This window comes from Arabidopsis thaliana, assembly GCF_000001735.4.
Source record: "Arabidopsis thaliana chromosome 1 sequence".
NCBI classification, from domain to species: domain Eukaryota; kingdom Viridiplantae; phylum Streptophyta; class Magnoliopsida; order Brassicales; family Brassicaceae; genus Arabidopsis; species Arabidopsis thaliana.
Genome location: NC_003070.9, coordinates 18,860,517 through 18,874,398, shown reverse-complemented (window position 1 = coordinate 18,874,398; position 13,882 = coordinate 18,860,517). Strand labels below are relative to the sequence as shown.

The 13,882-nt window shown below is 38.9% G+C and overlaps 5 protein-coding genes and 2 long non-coding RNA genes across 8 annotated transcripts; 3 read left to right on the top strand and 4 right to left on the bottom strand.

The window, feature by feature from the left end:
* Window positions 1-1,430: 1,430 nt before the first annotated feature.
* On the bottom strand, window positions 1,431-4,340 carry AT1G50920 (Nucleolar GTP-binding protein). Its single transcript, NM_103972.3, has 3 exons — window positions 4,157-4,340; window positions 1,815-3,858; window positions 1,431-1,714 (listed from the first exon to the last, which is right to left on the bottom strand). The coding sequence occupies exon 2, from the start codon at window positions 3,842-3,844 to the stop codon at window positions 1,829-1,831; it is 2,016 nt and encodes a 671-aa protein (NP_175505.1). The 5' UTR covers window positions 3,845-3,858; window positions 4,157-4,340; the 3' UTR covers window positions 1,431-1,714; window positions 1,815-1,828.
* A 125-nt stretch (window positions 4,341-4,465) lies between these two features.
* On the top strand, window positions 4,466-7,646 carry AT1G50910 (uncharacterized protein; the record flags this gene model as incomplete). Of its 2 annotated transcripts, NM_103971.2 has the most annotated exons (10): window positions 4,466-4,706; window positions 4,857-4,969; window positions 5,054-5,132; window positions 5,210-5,238; window positions 5,321-5,414; window positions 5,518-5,607; window positions 5,696-5,891; window positions 6,121-6,309; window positions 6,568-6,756; window positions 6,940-7,646. In NM_103971.2, the coding sequence occupies exons 1-10, from the start codon at window positions 4,560-4,562 to the stop codon at window positions 7,314-7,316; spliced, it is 1,503 nt and encodes a 500-aa protein (NP_175504.2). In that variant the 5' UTR covers window positions 4,466-4,559. The 2 variants fall into 2 exon arrangements, with proteins under 2 accessions (NP_175504.2, NP_001320378.1); NM_001333458.1 differs by lacking the exons at window positions 4,466-4,706; window positions 4,857-4,969; window positions 5,054-5,132; window positions 5,210-5,238; window positions 5,321-5,414 and having other exon boundaries at window positions 5,478-5,607; window positions 6,940-7,316.
* Window positions 6,310-6,695, bottom strand: AT1G07697. Its single transcript, NR_139292.1, has one exon. It is a non-coding gene; the product is annotated as an other RNA (long non-coding RNA).
* GDC1 (Ankyrin repeat family protein) lies at window positions 7,195-8,202 on the bottom strand. The gene is made up of 2 exons (NM_103970.3): window positions 7,858-8,202; window positions 7,195-7,642 (listed from the first exon to the last, which is right to left on the bottom strand). Exons 1-2 carry the CDS (start codon window positions 8,125-8,127, stop codon window positions 7,385-7,387), a joined length of 528 nt encoding a protein of 175 aa, NP_564580.1. The 5' UTR covers window positions 8,128-8,202; the 3' UTR covers window positions 7,195-7,384.
* On the top strand, window positions 7,601-7,881 carry AT1G07693. The gene has a single exon (NR_139291.1). It is a non-coding gene; the product is annotated as an other RNA (long non-coding RNA).
* Window positions 8,203-8,285: 83 nt separating the features above from the next.
* On the top strand, window positions 8,286-12,245 carry AT1G50890 (ARM repeat superfamily protein). The gene is made up of 6 exons (NM_103969.3): window positions 8,286-9,360; window positions 9,590-9,781; window positions 10,275-10,934; window positions 11,016-11,121; window positions 11,222-11,817; window positions 11,907-12,245. The coding sequence occupies exons 1-6, from the start codon at window positions 8,647-8,649 to the stop codon at window positions 12,102-12,104; spliced, it is 2,466 nt and encodes an 821-aa protein (NP_175502.2). The 5' UTR covers window positions 8,286-8,646; the 3' UTR covers window positions 12,105-12,245.
* A 171-nt stretch (window positions 12,246-12,416) lies between these two features.
* Window positions 12,417-13,562, bottom strand: AT1G50880 (F-box and associated interaction domains-containing protein; the record flags this gene model as incomplete). The annotated part of the gene is made up of 4 exons (NM_103968.1): window positions 12,417-12,744; window positions 12,838-12,942; window positions 13,109-13,218; window positions 13,266-13,562. 4 exons carry the CDS (start codon window positions 13,560-13,562, stop codon window positions 12,417-12,419), a joined length of 840 nt encoding a protein of 279 aa, NP_175501.1.
* Window positions 13,563-13,882: the final 320 nt, after the last annotated feature.

Here is a 13,882-nt window from a genome sequence, read left to right as displayed (position 1 = left end):
TTTCAATTAAACCGGGCTGCCCCAATGCAACCTGCTAATGGGCCAAAATAAAGAGATCGTCAATAGACCTCGTCTGAACAACGAGGTCGTTAGACCTCAACCCATAGTAGAAACATCGCCCAACTGATTTCTTAATTTGAAAAACTAAGATTTCTTTTTGGATACAGAAGAATCGCAGAAAGAACGGAAAATAGAAGATTCAAACCCCAAAAAATTAGAAGTTTAACTTATCCTTAAACCGTTTTAATAATATATAAATATAGGAGTTTCTCCTCTATTTTTGGTATCCACAACTTAATACTAAAAATTCTAGTTTTTTACATTGTTTTTGAGCAAAATCCTAACTTTGTCTCTAAACAATTTTTTTCTTTTCATCATTGAGTCTTTGATCAATCTAACAGCAAGAGAGTTAAGCGAATTGGATTTCGCCTTTAAACAAATTCATTGTGTGATTTTTGGAAGCAACAATCTCTTAAAAAAAATTAAATATTTTAGAAACAAAAATTAATGTACGTGTATCATGTACGTGTATAAGATTCAACTCAACCTTCTAAGTTAAGTTAGTTTATGAATCTATGATAATTAAAAAGAAAAAAAAAAACATTTAATGTAGATGTTACTAATACTATTCTAGTTTGTAGTAGAGTTTTGAGTTTATCCGGTTATAGAGGTCACAATTAATAAGGAACGTAAAACCATTCTTACGACTTTGCAACAAGTATCTATATTTCGGCGAGCTAGTATTTCAACCGCGCAACAATATCGCAAGTTTTTCCATTGAAGTCAACTATAATGATCAGAATCGGCCTTTTCCTATGGTATAGAAACCCTTAACAGAAATGGAGGTCACAGTTAATGGTCTAATGACATTTATCATCATCATCTCTGGAATTTTATGTCTACTAATCATTTTTCATATCTTATTTCTTAAATTATAACTTAAAATAAAAAATAAAAAAAAATAAACAAGCAATGTGTCAAACAAGTAAAATTATCTGATAAGTGGACCAGGCGCGAGACCGTTTAAGTAAATTGTAGTCTATATTGTAGAATAATCAGGCCTGGCATATAGTACCACCTCATGTCGTGGTAGCATAAATATGCAAGCCCAAAACCCAAATTTTATAGACCGAAAGTTTCATTGACCTGGCCCATGTCGGACCACTGATTCTCGATTTTATTTCGTTAAATTTATCCTAGACCCAAAACTAAACTCTCCACCTAAATTAACCAATCTTCAAGGTCAACAAGATTGATCCGACAATAAAGCTCCTGTCTAGCCTAAAGACTTTTGGGGAGGACATTTCCCTCCCATTAGATTCGTCAACTCAGGATTCTCGATTAAATTTTAGCATTGAAACTCTTCTTTATTTGTTTCAATGTTATTTATTTGGTTATCTTATATAACAAGAGTAAGAACGTTATTAGCAGCTGATTTTAAAGTTAATAACTGAAGAGCAAGAATCTCGACTCAAAAAATTACCAAATAACCAATTACTAGCAAGAACCAACTTATCTTAAAATCCAAAAAGCCATTATAAGGTTTGCTTAAACGAGCATTCGTCCTCCAAACACACTGGAAAGCTATAATAATAATAATCCATAAATGTCTGAGAAAAAACACAAACGATGCAGAATATAAAAAGTAACCTAAAGGTAAAGCAAATTCCAAAACTTGACAGAGATTCTTCAACGGATCCAGCATCTGTTTTCTCTGCAAGAAAAGAAAATACAATATTTATCATCTCACACAATTGCCATTCCAATGCATCATTACAGTTCAAAAAAGAGTGGCAAGAGTAATATAATGTTACCTTGTTTGGTTTCATCAACGCCTGTCGGTTTTTCCTTTCCCTCTCTTGCCTGAAAACAAATGTTTCGGTCTAAGCGTTGGTATAACTCTGTCAGCTTCACCACGACGTGCATTCTTGTCTCTCTTTTTGTGAGATTTATTGCTAATCTTAATGGCCGATAACTTCTGAGTAGAGTCTTTGAATCCTTCACCAGGCACAACTTCATGTGCAGGAGGCCTCGACTGAGATCTTGATATCGACATAGCTCTAGACTTTGATCTCACACGCTGCTTCTTGTTCGACTGTTGCTCATCATCAACGTCCATAGCATCATTACCCGCATCTTCTGATCGATCCCTCTTCCTCCCTCTAGACTTGCTTCTTGCACGGTCCATTGCAGAAGACGGATCAAGTCCCATAGCTGATAACTCCCTACCCATTCTCTTTGTTGTGTACTTCTTGTCCTTATCAAACTTTCTTGGAACAGTTGATCGGTTCTGTGCAACGGTCTTCTTGAGCCTGTGGTTTTTAATGAGTATAGCTTTCTTCTTTCTAATCTCAGAAAGCTGCTTCAGCTGCTCATCCGAAAGCTTTTCAATATCCATCTCCATATCAGCTTCTTCAACCCCAGCCTCCCTTATCCCTTCTTCACGTTCCAACTCTGCAAGCCTCTGCAAAATGTCTGGATCAATGAAGTCAGCCACATTGTGACCATCGAGAATCTCAGGCATAATGTCTTCCTTCCATTCATCATGTTGCAAGATGTAGTTCTTCTTTAGACTAGCAGAATAAACTCCAGCTCCACCATTCTCCTCTTCCAAATCTTTCTCAGTCTTTCGTTTCTCCATTGCAGCTGCTTCCTTAGCTTTAGCCTCCAGAACAACCTGAGGTATGCAAGGGAGCCTTTCTATGCTATCACGAGGCTTCGGGATAGCCACATGGAACCTGTTTAGGTGGTCGTTGATCTTTTTGGATTTCATCTTGGCCTCTACCCTTTGATCTAACAGCCTCTCACATGCGGCATTCTTCACAGACATGACACCTTCGTCTGTCAGAGTGCTCATCTTCAAAAGCACTTGTTCTTCACTTGCTCCCATTGCAGTCTTCATAGCTTCAGACTTCATCTCTTCAATCAGCTTCCGATCTTCTTCAGAGATGTTTTCCATGGGCATCAAATCAGTCTTGTTGCAGACAATGACCAAGGGTTTGTTCATAAAGAGGGACTTGATGCTGTGGAAAAGAGCAGCCTGCTGAGCAATAGTGTAACCACATGATCCAGAAATGTCGAGAAAGAACAAAACAGCAGCTCGAAGATGGGCCAAGGCAGTGATACTGCACATTTCAATGATGTTGCGGTCCTCAAAGGGCCTATCCAAAATCCCGGGGGTATCAATGACTTGGTACCTGAGATACTTGTAATCAGTATGACCAACAAAGAGGGATTTGGTGGTGAAAGCATAAGGCTGGACGTCAACATCAGCTCTGGTGACCTTGTTCATAAAAGAACTCTTGCCAACATTAGGGTAACCACAAATCAAGACAGTACGAGTGTTAGGATCGATGGAAGGAAGCCTAGCCATGTGCTGCCTGATCTGCTCGAGATAAGCCAAACTAGGAGTGATTCGCTTCAAAACAGTGCACATACGACCAAGAGCAGCAACCTTAAGACACTTGCAGCGGTACAAAGAATCACCATACTTGAGTAGCTTCACATAATCCTTGGAGATTTTGCTAATCAAGTTCCTGGCGGTGTTCACTTGGCCTAAAGCAAGCTTGTAATGATCTTTATTGTAAAGCACATGAAGAAGATCACCATAGAAAGGATGGATTTGTTCAAGGCGAGGAAACTCGTCAATGATTGCAGAGAGCTTCGCATGGAAGTTGGTCTGAGTGTACTTAACCTTTCTCATGTAGAACTGACGGAGACGGTTAATCTTGTAACCCTTGTGGACAACAGTTGGTGTCTGACGCTGAGTCCGTGAAAGGATGATGTCAACGAACTCCTTCCCATTGGGAACAACTGTGATCCTCTTGAAATTATATTGAACCATCTTCGCTTATCGATCTGTGAACAAAACCATACAAAATCCAAACAAAACTGTTACAGCTTAATCATAAAGCATATATATAACTAATTGATTATGAGATACTAATCAAACATTGTGCCAAAGGAAAATTAGATTTTGAGATGAAAAACAAACCAAAGCACCAAACTTACGAAGTGACAAATCATAATCCATGGAATTCAAAAACGAAAACACTAGTCTAAAGACACAAGTACCAAAAATTCTTCATCAACATTGAGAATAAAAACCAAAAAGAAACAACAACAACAGCAGGGAAAAGAGAAAGCAAAGACTCACGCAGAGAAAAGATGAACGGGAGTGGCGAATTTGAAAGTCGGCGTACTTAGGGTTAGCTGATAAGAGAAGCGAGCCGTCGAAGAAATGACGGTCGACTGTTTTCTGAGAGAGAAAGAGAGACCGAATCTAAATATGTAACACAAACCTAAAACCCTAGAATCATACGACGACGTTTGGGTCAAAACTAAACCCAGATGATTTTTTCCAGCTCAACCGGTCAACCCTGATACAATATAGCTTAGGGTAAACCGGAATAAACCGGTCTAGTTGTTTTAGCAAATATGTAGATTTTTTTTTAGCAAACCCAATAACCAAAATTGTAAGTTTATTGCAGTTGCAGGTCTCTAAAACCCTACCCTCTAAAAGAATCAGAGTTCCATTGAAATTGCTTGAAGAAAACTCCATGGATGATACACAAGTTAAAGCTCTAGAAGAGAAGCTGAAGAGTCAGCTAAGTCAGCTTGAACTCGAGCAAGCGGTGTTCGAGAGAATGGTTTACAAGAATAAGAACCAGCATCGGAGATGCTCTTATTTTCAATACCTTCTCAAGGTATATCTATCTACATTGTTCTTCTGATCCATTGTTAAAAATAGACAACTTTTGAGTCGAACTTGTATCGATTGAATTCAATTTTAAGCAAATAAACAAATTGAATTCAAATCAATTTTTAAGCAAATCATTTTTGTTTTGATTGGTCAGGTGAGAAGAGAATTGAGACTTTTACGAACAGCAAACATGGAGGGTATGTTGAGACCTTGCTTTCATGTTATATCTGGGAGAATAAGTAAACAGAAAATCCATGTTTTGGAGAGGTATGCTTCTCTTTCTTATGTTGATTTTAGTGATTTATGAGATTGGTGTAGGAGCTAAGTTGGTTAGTTTTGGGGTTTATGCAGCTTGAAGTTGAAAAAATCTGATACTGGGAAACCAAATATCTTGGAACGGCTTCTTGGAGCTCTTCGTTTACTCTCACAGGTATCGCTAAACAACCTTTGATCATACATATGAACAAAGATCCTTAGTGTGCTGACTCATCATCGTGTTTGTTGCAGATGACTGAACCCATCTTAAAGGCAGCTAGGTATTTGATTGGTTCATGAATTAAATCATTTATGTAATGTCTTAGAGCTAATCTTGTTAGGTGGGTAATATTTGTTCTACAGTGGGATATCTACTCTACTAGCTCGTTCATTCTTCATAGGATTTTCTGTGACATTTTTGGCGCTGCTTGCACGTCTCCGAGTATTGGTCCAACAAGTAAGGCTCCAATCGATGATCTAATAAATTACACACTGTGATTGATCTTAGTGTAAACGTAGTCTGCATAATGTGCTTGATTTTCTCATCGTTTTGGTTTCAGATATTACTTGACGCTGTTTCAGTTTTCAATTCGGTGACATCTACATCACTGAAGAAACAGTCTGTCAAGATAGCACAGGACGGGGTTGAGGTTGGTCTAAGCTTCTTTGGTTTAGATTTTTTACATAGTTCAATGAAAATGTCAGCAAACTCTGTTTTCTTTATTGGAATTAATACAGGTTTTCCGCGAGTTCTATCCAAAGGAAGAAGAGTGTGTCACCTTATTGGATTGTGTATGGAAGACTGATAAATATGTCTTACTCGAGACATTGCAGAACTCTGAGAATAGTAAACCTATGGAAAAAAATGTCTCAGAAGATGTTACTACTAGGGACTCTTTGGTACAGTATCAAACATCTGTTTCTTCTCTCGCGGGTAAGAACCGTCACAGACTTACTCTTTGGTTGTTAGTTTTGGTCCCTAGTTCGAATGCTGGTTATGTCCCTACTACCTAGATCTTGAGAGAACGACTCATTTGGCTCATACATGTCTAGAATCCTGCCTTTAGAGTAGAAAAGGGTTCAAAGGTTGCACAATTTGGATTTTAGATGGCTTTGTTGGTTAAAATTGTCTTAATTGAAAGATTTAATTGTCCCATTTCCAGAAGATCTCTCTCCTTTGCTTCGAGCAGACAACAGTGGTGCTACTGTGAGAGAAAGTTCGACTCCCATTGATGAAGCAGCTTCGTCCAAGACTAACATTGGGTTGCAACCAGAGGATTCAGAAAACCCAGAAGATGCGACAACTAGGGACTGTTCGGTTCAGTATGAAACGTTTGTTTCTCCTCTTGGAGGTAAGAATCTCCTCGTGATTTCTGTTTGGTTGTTTATTTTCGGTTTCCCTAGACCTTATACTCTATACTGGTTATGTCCTTTGCACCGATCCACTAAGTAGACAGACTTATACTTGTTTATAACTTCAAGGGCTCAAAGTTAGAGTTTGTGTTTAAGATGGGTTTTATTGGTAAGGGCATAGCGTTGAGATACATAAATTTTCTGCTTTGTACTTCATTGAAAGATTCGTGGTTTCGATTGAATTGTACCACCTGCAGAAGATCTCTCTCCTTTGCTTGAAGCCGACAACAGTGGTGTTACTTTGAGAGAAAGTTCTACTCCCATTGCCGAAGCAGCTTCTTCCAAGACTAACAATGCATCGCAACCAGAAGATTCAGAAAACCTAGAAGATACTACAACTAAGGATTGTTCAATTCAGTATCAAACGTTTGTTTCTCCTCTTGGAGGTAAGAATCTCCACAGAATTACTGTATGGTGGTTTCACCTAAGTAGGCTTATATTCGTTTAGAACTGCAATGATTTTAGTGTTTTAGATGGGTCATAAGGTCTTAGCAATGCGATACATAAATTCTCTGTTTCGTACTTCACTGAAAGATTCATGCTTCTGATAGAAAATTGTCCAATTGCAGAAGATATCACACCTTCTCCTCTGCCTGATGCAGACGAAAACGGATATGATACTGCTACAGAGTCTTTGACTCCCATTGCTGAAGCAGCCTCTTCCAAGACTAACGATGAATCCCAAACAGAAGATATGGAAAAAGTAGAAGATGAATCTACAAATCCCGTGAGCTCGGCAAAAATTAACAGAGACACAGTAAAACCAAGATTCAGAGCAACCAAGGTAGCGTTTCTACCTGTAAAAAGACCTTCATCTGCAATAACGCCAAACACCATAGAACAACCCCCATTGAAGAAACAAGAAACTGGCGAGAAAGACAAAAAGGAAGAAGATGGATTTTATAATCTACTCATCCGCGGAACACAGAAAGACAGTTTGTTCTAGCAAACACAAACATTTCAAAACTCAAGAACATAACTTGTGTTGTTCCTGTGTATTAAAACCAAGCGGAGTCAAGCCTTTTGAGTCGAGTAGCCAAGGATCAAATCACGGATCTCTTCACTGTTGGCTCTGTCGATAGCGGTTCTTCCATCAGCGTCCTTGACCGAATAATCAGCACCGGCTTTGAGAAGCTCCTCGATCTTAGGTCTGTCACCTTCTGTAGCGGCTAACATCAACAAGATATCAACTGGGTGAATGTTTAGGTTAAGAAGAGCTTCCATCTTTGAATAGGTTCCTTCTACTGCAAGCATACCCATGTAGTTGAAATACTGCAAAAAACATCACGAACACATAAAATTTATATTTATGTATACATAAAAGTTATATTCAATGTAGCTCTATGTAATGCTTCTTCACATCTACAACTAAAGATTGCAATTCAAGTAGCAAACTTGACGATTTGATTCATCAGAATCCAACCTAAGCGTCTTCTGACTTCTTGGTCGAAACATAAATCAATCTGATTCTTAGTCAAGGGAAAAACCTGTTCGACGTCGTCTCTGTCGAAATCATCTCGAGACTGGCTGCCATAGATTCCGGCATTTTCAGCATCGACACCATTCTTGCCGAACTTGAACCAGCAAGTGGTTCTTGAACCATTGGAGGGTCCTAGTCTGGCAGGTCGGATCCGAAGCTTTAAGTTTCGGGTTCCGAGAAATCTAGAGGAGAGCAGCCTTGGGGAAGAAGAAGTGGTGGAGAAGAGTGAGGTGGCCAAAGAAGGTGCACAGGAGAATGAGATTGAAGAAGAAGCCATGGCTGTTCTCTTAATGCTTCCAACTAAAGCAAAACAGATTCAGTGGTTGTATTATCCACTCATTTTCTCCCTTCTATCTAAAAAAGACTATAAATCTTTTTATTTATTTTATCGATTAATTTTCACCGTTAGATTTCAGATACTGATTTTATTTCCTTTTTCTTTTGTGACAACCACGAAGAATCTATTTTTTCATTTTTTCTTAAAAAACAACAACGAAGCATGACATGGCAAAGACGTGGTCTCCACTCTCTCAAGACCCCAACAGAAAATTTCAGCATTGTCGCCGGAAAAAAACCAGACGTCTTCTTCTTCTTCCTTCTGACCTATTTCTTCTTCACATTCATCATCATCATCCAAACTCAACATTAGCTTTTATCGAATCTACCCTAAATCTCCTAAAACCAGCCATTTCAATGATTCACAAAGCTCTCTAACCCTCACTACTTAAAATCCCACCACCATCACCATCGTTTCCTCTATGTAGTCTTCCTTCATTTCTATCTCTACCAATTTCAAATGCGATCACAAACCGCTTCAAAAACTTCAATGAAACCTTCTTCAAATTCATCTGCGTTCTCCGTCAGATCCTCCGTCGCAGTTTCGTCTCACTCAGCAATGGTTGAATTGAAACAGAGAATCTTAACCTCTCTCTCTAGACTCGGTGATCGCGATACTTATCAGATAGCTGTAGATGATCTCGAGAAAATCGTCGTCTCCGTCCCCGATTCACCCGAAATCCTCCCCGTGCTTCTCCATTGTCTTTTCGATTCCTCCTCCGATCTTAAAGCTCCGGTCAAGAGAGAATCAATTCGTCTCCTCTCCTTTCTTTGCCTCTCTTACACCGATCTCTCCTTTTCACAATTAGCCAAAATCATCTCACACATCGTCAAGCGTCTCAAGGACGCCGATAACGGTGTACGCGACGCTTGTCGCGACGCGATTGGTTCTCTCTCTGCGCAGTTTCTGAAGGAGAAGGAAGTAGAGAATGGAAATTATGTTGGGTCTTCGTTGGTGGGGCTATTTGCTAAACCCTTGTTTGAAGCAATGGCGGAGCAGAACAAAAGCTTACAATCTGGTGCTGCCATTTGTATGGGGAAGATGATTGATTCAGCAACGGAGCCTCCTGTTGCAGCTTTTCAAAAACTGTGCCCTAGAATCTCCAAGCTTTTGAATAGCCCCAATTACATTACTAAGGCTTCACTCTTACCCGTTGTTGGAAGCTTGTCCCAGGTTTGTGCAATGTGGTACATTGCTTGAATTTTCAGCTGCATTTTGTTTGGCTTCGTCTCTAGTTTTGTGGCTACTTGTGTTTCTATGCTAAGAAGATTGGAATGGCATGTTTGTGTGAAGGGATATGCTTACTATTTTCACTATATATCTCTAGTCTGCTTGGTGGTCAAGTCAAATCTACTGGGTACTCTCTATGGATTACATATTTTGAGCTATGGAATTGTTGCAGGTTGGAGCTATTGCACCACAGAGCTTGGAATCATTGCTACACAGCATTCACGAGTGCCTTGGATGTACGAATTGGGTTACTCGTAAAGCAGCTGCTGATGTCTTAATCTCCTTGGCTGTCCATTCTAGTAGCTTGGTTGCAGACAAAACAGATTCCACTCTTACAGCTCTTGAGGCATGTCGTTTTGATAAGGTACTAATAGCTATGATATTTTCTTGAGATATTTCTGGTAGAGGAATCATTGGCTAATATCTATCCAAGGTTAGAAATAAGATTGATACCAAGAAAAGAAATGCAGATTACTCTTAATGGTTATTAAAACATTGCTATTTCCATTCTCTTTCCTTGTCTTCAGCACCTTATGTATACGCTGATCGTGATAGCTGTGTTATAATTTTCTGATCAACTAAACAGAGCCAAAGGTATATAAGCTAGATTGAAAATAAAAGCTTGGATAGCAGTGGCGGATATTTGTTATACACTGTGATTTTCGATGAGCTGAAAGAATTTGCTTAGGCATGTTTTGCTTTGCTAGCATGTAAAAACGATAATTTAGTTTGACTGAGTTATATCCATATCACCATTGCTTAAGAAGGGAACTGCTAGACTGGAATTACATTGTTAATTTTTCCGACATTGTTTTTGCATCATTCTGAAAAGTGGCTACATTTTCTTTGGGTTGCAGATAAAACCTGTTAGAGAAAGCTTGTCTGAAGCACTAAACGTCTGGAAGAACATTGCTGGAAAAGGTGAATCTGGAACAATGGATGACCAGAAGGATGTGTCATCTGAGCAATGTATATTGGAAAGGAATGGAGAAACTGATTCAGTTTCATGTGAGGAAGCAGGACTAGTGATGCAAGGCTCTTGTGATGGTTTGAGCAGTAGTTCAGATTCTATTTCAAAAGCAGTTCTCATTTTGAGAAAGAAGGCACCTCGGTTGACTGGCAAAGATCTTAACCCAGAGTTTTTTCAGAAACTGGAAAAAAGAGGTTCTGGTGATATGCCAGTTGAAGTTATTCTTCCTTCTAGGCAAAAGAATTCGTCGAACTCAAATACAGAGGATGAATCAGACGCCAATACTTCAGTATTAAGGAGTAGGTCAAATGGTTTGTGCAGAACTGCTGGTGTCCATACCAAACAAAGACATTTTGGAGATTTTGCAAGAGAAAAATGGGTTGATGAAAGAATGAACGGAGGCGAATCACGGTTGAGAGCATTTGATGGAGATCATACTGAAGTAATCCAGGCGGACACATCTGAAAACAGAGGGAACTGGCCACCATTACAGAGACAGTTATTGCACTTGGAGAGACAACAAACCCACATAATGAATATGTTGCAGGTACTGATCCGATTTCAAATAAATATAGGGATTCACTTTAAAAAGTTTCTCTATTAAAAGGTAGCATCCTTATCATTGCAGGATTTCATGGGTGGTTCACATGACGGCATGATAAGTTTGGAGAACCGTGTTAGAGGTCTTGAGAGGATTGTAGAAGAGATGTCTAGAGAAATGTCCATACAATCAGGTACGTATAACTGCATGACCTGCGCTGTTAAAACAATTCTACTTGTTGCATCCATTTGAAGAAAGATATTTATTATTTCGAAAACTGTAATTTGCTTCAGGTGCGAGAGGAAAGGCGACTGCATCATGGAGATCTGATGTAGATGGATGGGATAGTCCTAACTATGGACCTTCTTCTAGAAACACTCAGACCAGTACAAGAAAGATACGTGGCACTGGTCCTTCTGAGCAATCAGGTAACAGCAGAAGAGCTTGGGACAAAAGCTCTGTAGCAATTAGACTAGGTGAAGGACCTTCTGCTAGAAGCGTGTGGCAAGCATCAAAAGATGAAGCTACTCTTGAAGCAATACGTGTGGCTGGAGAAGACTGTGGAACATCAAGGAATAGGCGAGTATCTATTCCTGAAGCAGAAGCAATGATGGACGAAGATGATGATAACCGTGGGGGACAACAGGGAGACCCTATCTGGACTTGTTGGAGTAATTCGGTGCACGCACTTCGAGTTGGTGATACCGATTCTGCATTTGCTGAGGTATTATCTACTGGAGACGACCATTTACTTGTCAAGTTAATGGACAAAACCGGTCCTGTTCTTGATCAACTATCGAGTGATATGGGAAACGAGGCTATCCATTCTATTGCACAGTTTCTCCTGGATCATACTCTATATGATATCTGTCTATCTTGGATTCAACAGGTAAAACAAGATTCTTCTTTTGTTTTCAAGATTTCATGTTTCAGATACTCCAACAATAATGCTTATATCTTTGTTTATAAATTATCCAGCTGCTAGAAGTAAGTGTAGAAAACGGAGCAGACTTTATGGGAATACCGTTGGAGTTGAAGAAGGAGCTTTTGTTGAATCTACATGAAGCTTTGTCGACAACAGATCCTCCAGAGGACTGGGAAGGTCTAGCTCCCGATCATCTTTTGGTCGAGTTAGCATCTAATTGGAACATCGAGATCCAACATTTTGACACGTAGAATGTTTGGAAGACATTACATTGTACAGATATGATTCTTTCACTTGTGAATCACACCAAAACAAAAAACATTGGTATACGATACTTTTGAGTCAATGAAAGCTACTATACATTTGATCATACTGATAACTTCAACTTCAACTTCAAAAACGGTGTATGGTGCATTTATGTTTTGCAATATCGGTTACTATTAAATCACAAAAGAAGGTTGGTAATGAAATAGAAATTCTATGAAGGAATGATAAAGTTATGGGACAAAAACAAAAAAAAAAAGATAAAAACTAACCATAATGAAAAAAACTGAATCAATTTGTTACAAAGACAATAGACTCTCAATGTTGAGGCAAGTATGGATCCGAATTCCATCCATGTTTCCAAGTCCATTACGGAGCATAAAATCAGCATCGCCGACTCCTTGAAGATCGACTCTTCTGTAGCTCTTTTTCTCCGGATCGTAGTATAAAATATAGAACGAGTCGAGAACGTATGCTACATAAATAAACTCACCATCATCAGTGATACCATTTATCCCGGAAAGTGCTTGCAAAGGCTGATCATTATAAGATGCTCTAGTAAAGTGTTTGCACAACCATTTGGCATCCTCCAAAACCCACAGTGTGATATCCTTGTTGTACATGGTACTTTTAACACAAGCTAACTTACCTGCATAAGGTATTAGCTTACCCCACCATCCATTACCCCATGGCACTTCTATCTATTTGAACTTTTCAGACCTGACATCAAAACTCATTATAATGTCAACATTAGATTGATCAAGACTGGCTCTATAGTATAGAACACCATTGATGCATTGCCCATCATTGTCACCAATAGTGTTACTAAAAGGAAGATGCTTATGGTTTATGATATTGATGGTTCTCCATTTTTTTTGTGTAGCTGTTCCCAATGTTAAAACCCGACACTTATCAGAAGCTTTATCACGAGGCATGCACACTACTTTGTGCTCACACGCGACCGAATCGTGTCCTAAAAAGACTATTTTACCCTTCCAGTTGCTTTTGGGTTTGGGCAAGGTTGAGAATTTTCTCAAGGTAGGGTTCCAAATAATGGGTTTTTTTGCTATTCGGAAACAGATCAAGCCGTGGACAGATTCCCTGAAACCGAAGCGACAATAGTTGGGGAATTTCATTTGGTAGCTAACCACATGCTGAGGCTCGTTTGGATTCTGGTGAATGGAGATAACAAACAGCTTTCTTTTTGGTTTGAAGAAGATTAGAAGACTCGATGAAGACTGTTTTGGGAACATGTTACTGATGAAATATGGATCAGTGCTGATTGATGACCATTGCTTTGAAACACAACGAGCTCTCAATACTGATTTTGCGGGCAGCTTTGCAAGTATCTTCGAGGTTACATCCAGAGGAATTGAAGACATAGATGAAGATTGTGTTGATATGCTCCTCTGGATTTTTCTCTTTTTCTTTTCTTGTTGCTCCATCTTTTGCTTAAAACCCTAATCCATACGCTCCCCTATGTTTATAACGGAGAGGGCTAATTTCTAAATAACTTGTGTTTGGATTTTAGTTTTATGGCTTAGCGTTTAATTTTAATATTTTAGGTTCAGGTTTTTGGGTTTAGATTTAAACAGAAATTTTGAATATAAAGTTTAACATAAATTTGACTATTTGTTCTATACTAATTTTTGCTAACTCATTTATATTGTGTAATGGTTAATGGTTGTGGTATCGAACGTGACAAAATTCTAAAGACCAATTCTCTTTGGTAATGATATTTCTTAAGTAACAACACAAATAAAAA

Coding starts and splice junctions, on each gene's coding strand:
- AT1G50920 (NM_103972.3), bottom strand. CDS start 3,844: ATGGTTCAATATAATTTCAAGAGGATCACAGTTGTTCCCAATGGGAAG.
- AT1G50890 (NM_103969.3), top strand. CDS start 8,647: ATGCGATCACAAACCGCTTCAAAAACTTCAATGAAACCTTCTTCAAAT. Junction 9,782..10,274: donor AGGCATGTCGTTTTGATAAG/GTACTAATAGCT, acceptor TTTGGGTTGCAG/ATAAAACCTGTTAGAGAAAG. Junction 10,935..11,015: donor ACATAATGAATATGTTGCAG/GTACTGATCCGA, acceptor TTATCATTGCAG/GATTTCATGGGTGGTTCACA.
- GDC1 (NM_103970.3), bottom strand. CDS start 8,127: ATGGCTTCTTCTTCAATCTCATTCTCCTGTGCACCTTCTTTGGCCACC. Junction 7,643..7,857: donor ACAGAGACGACGTCGAACAG/GTTTTTCCCTTG, acceptor TGTTTTTTGCAG/TATTTCAACTACATGGGTAT.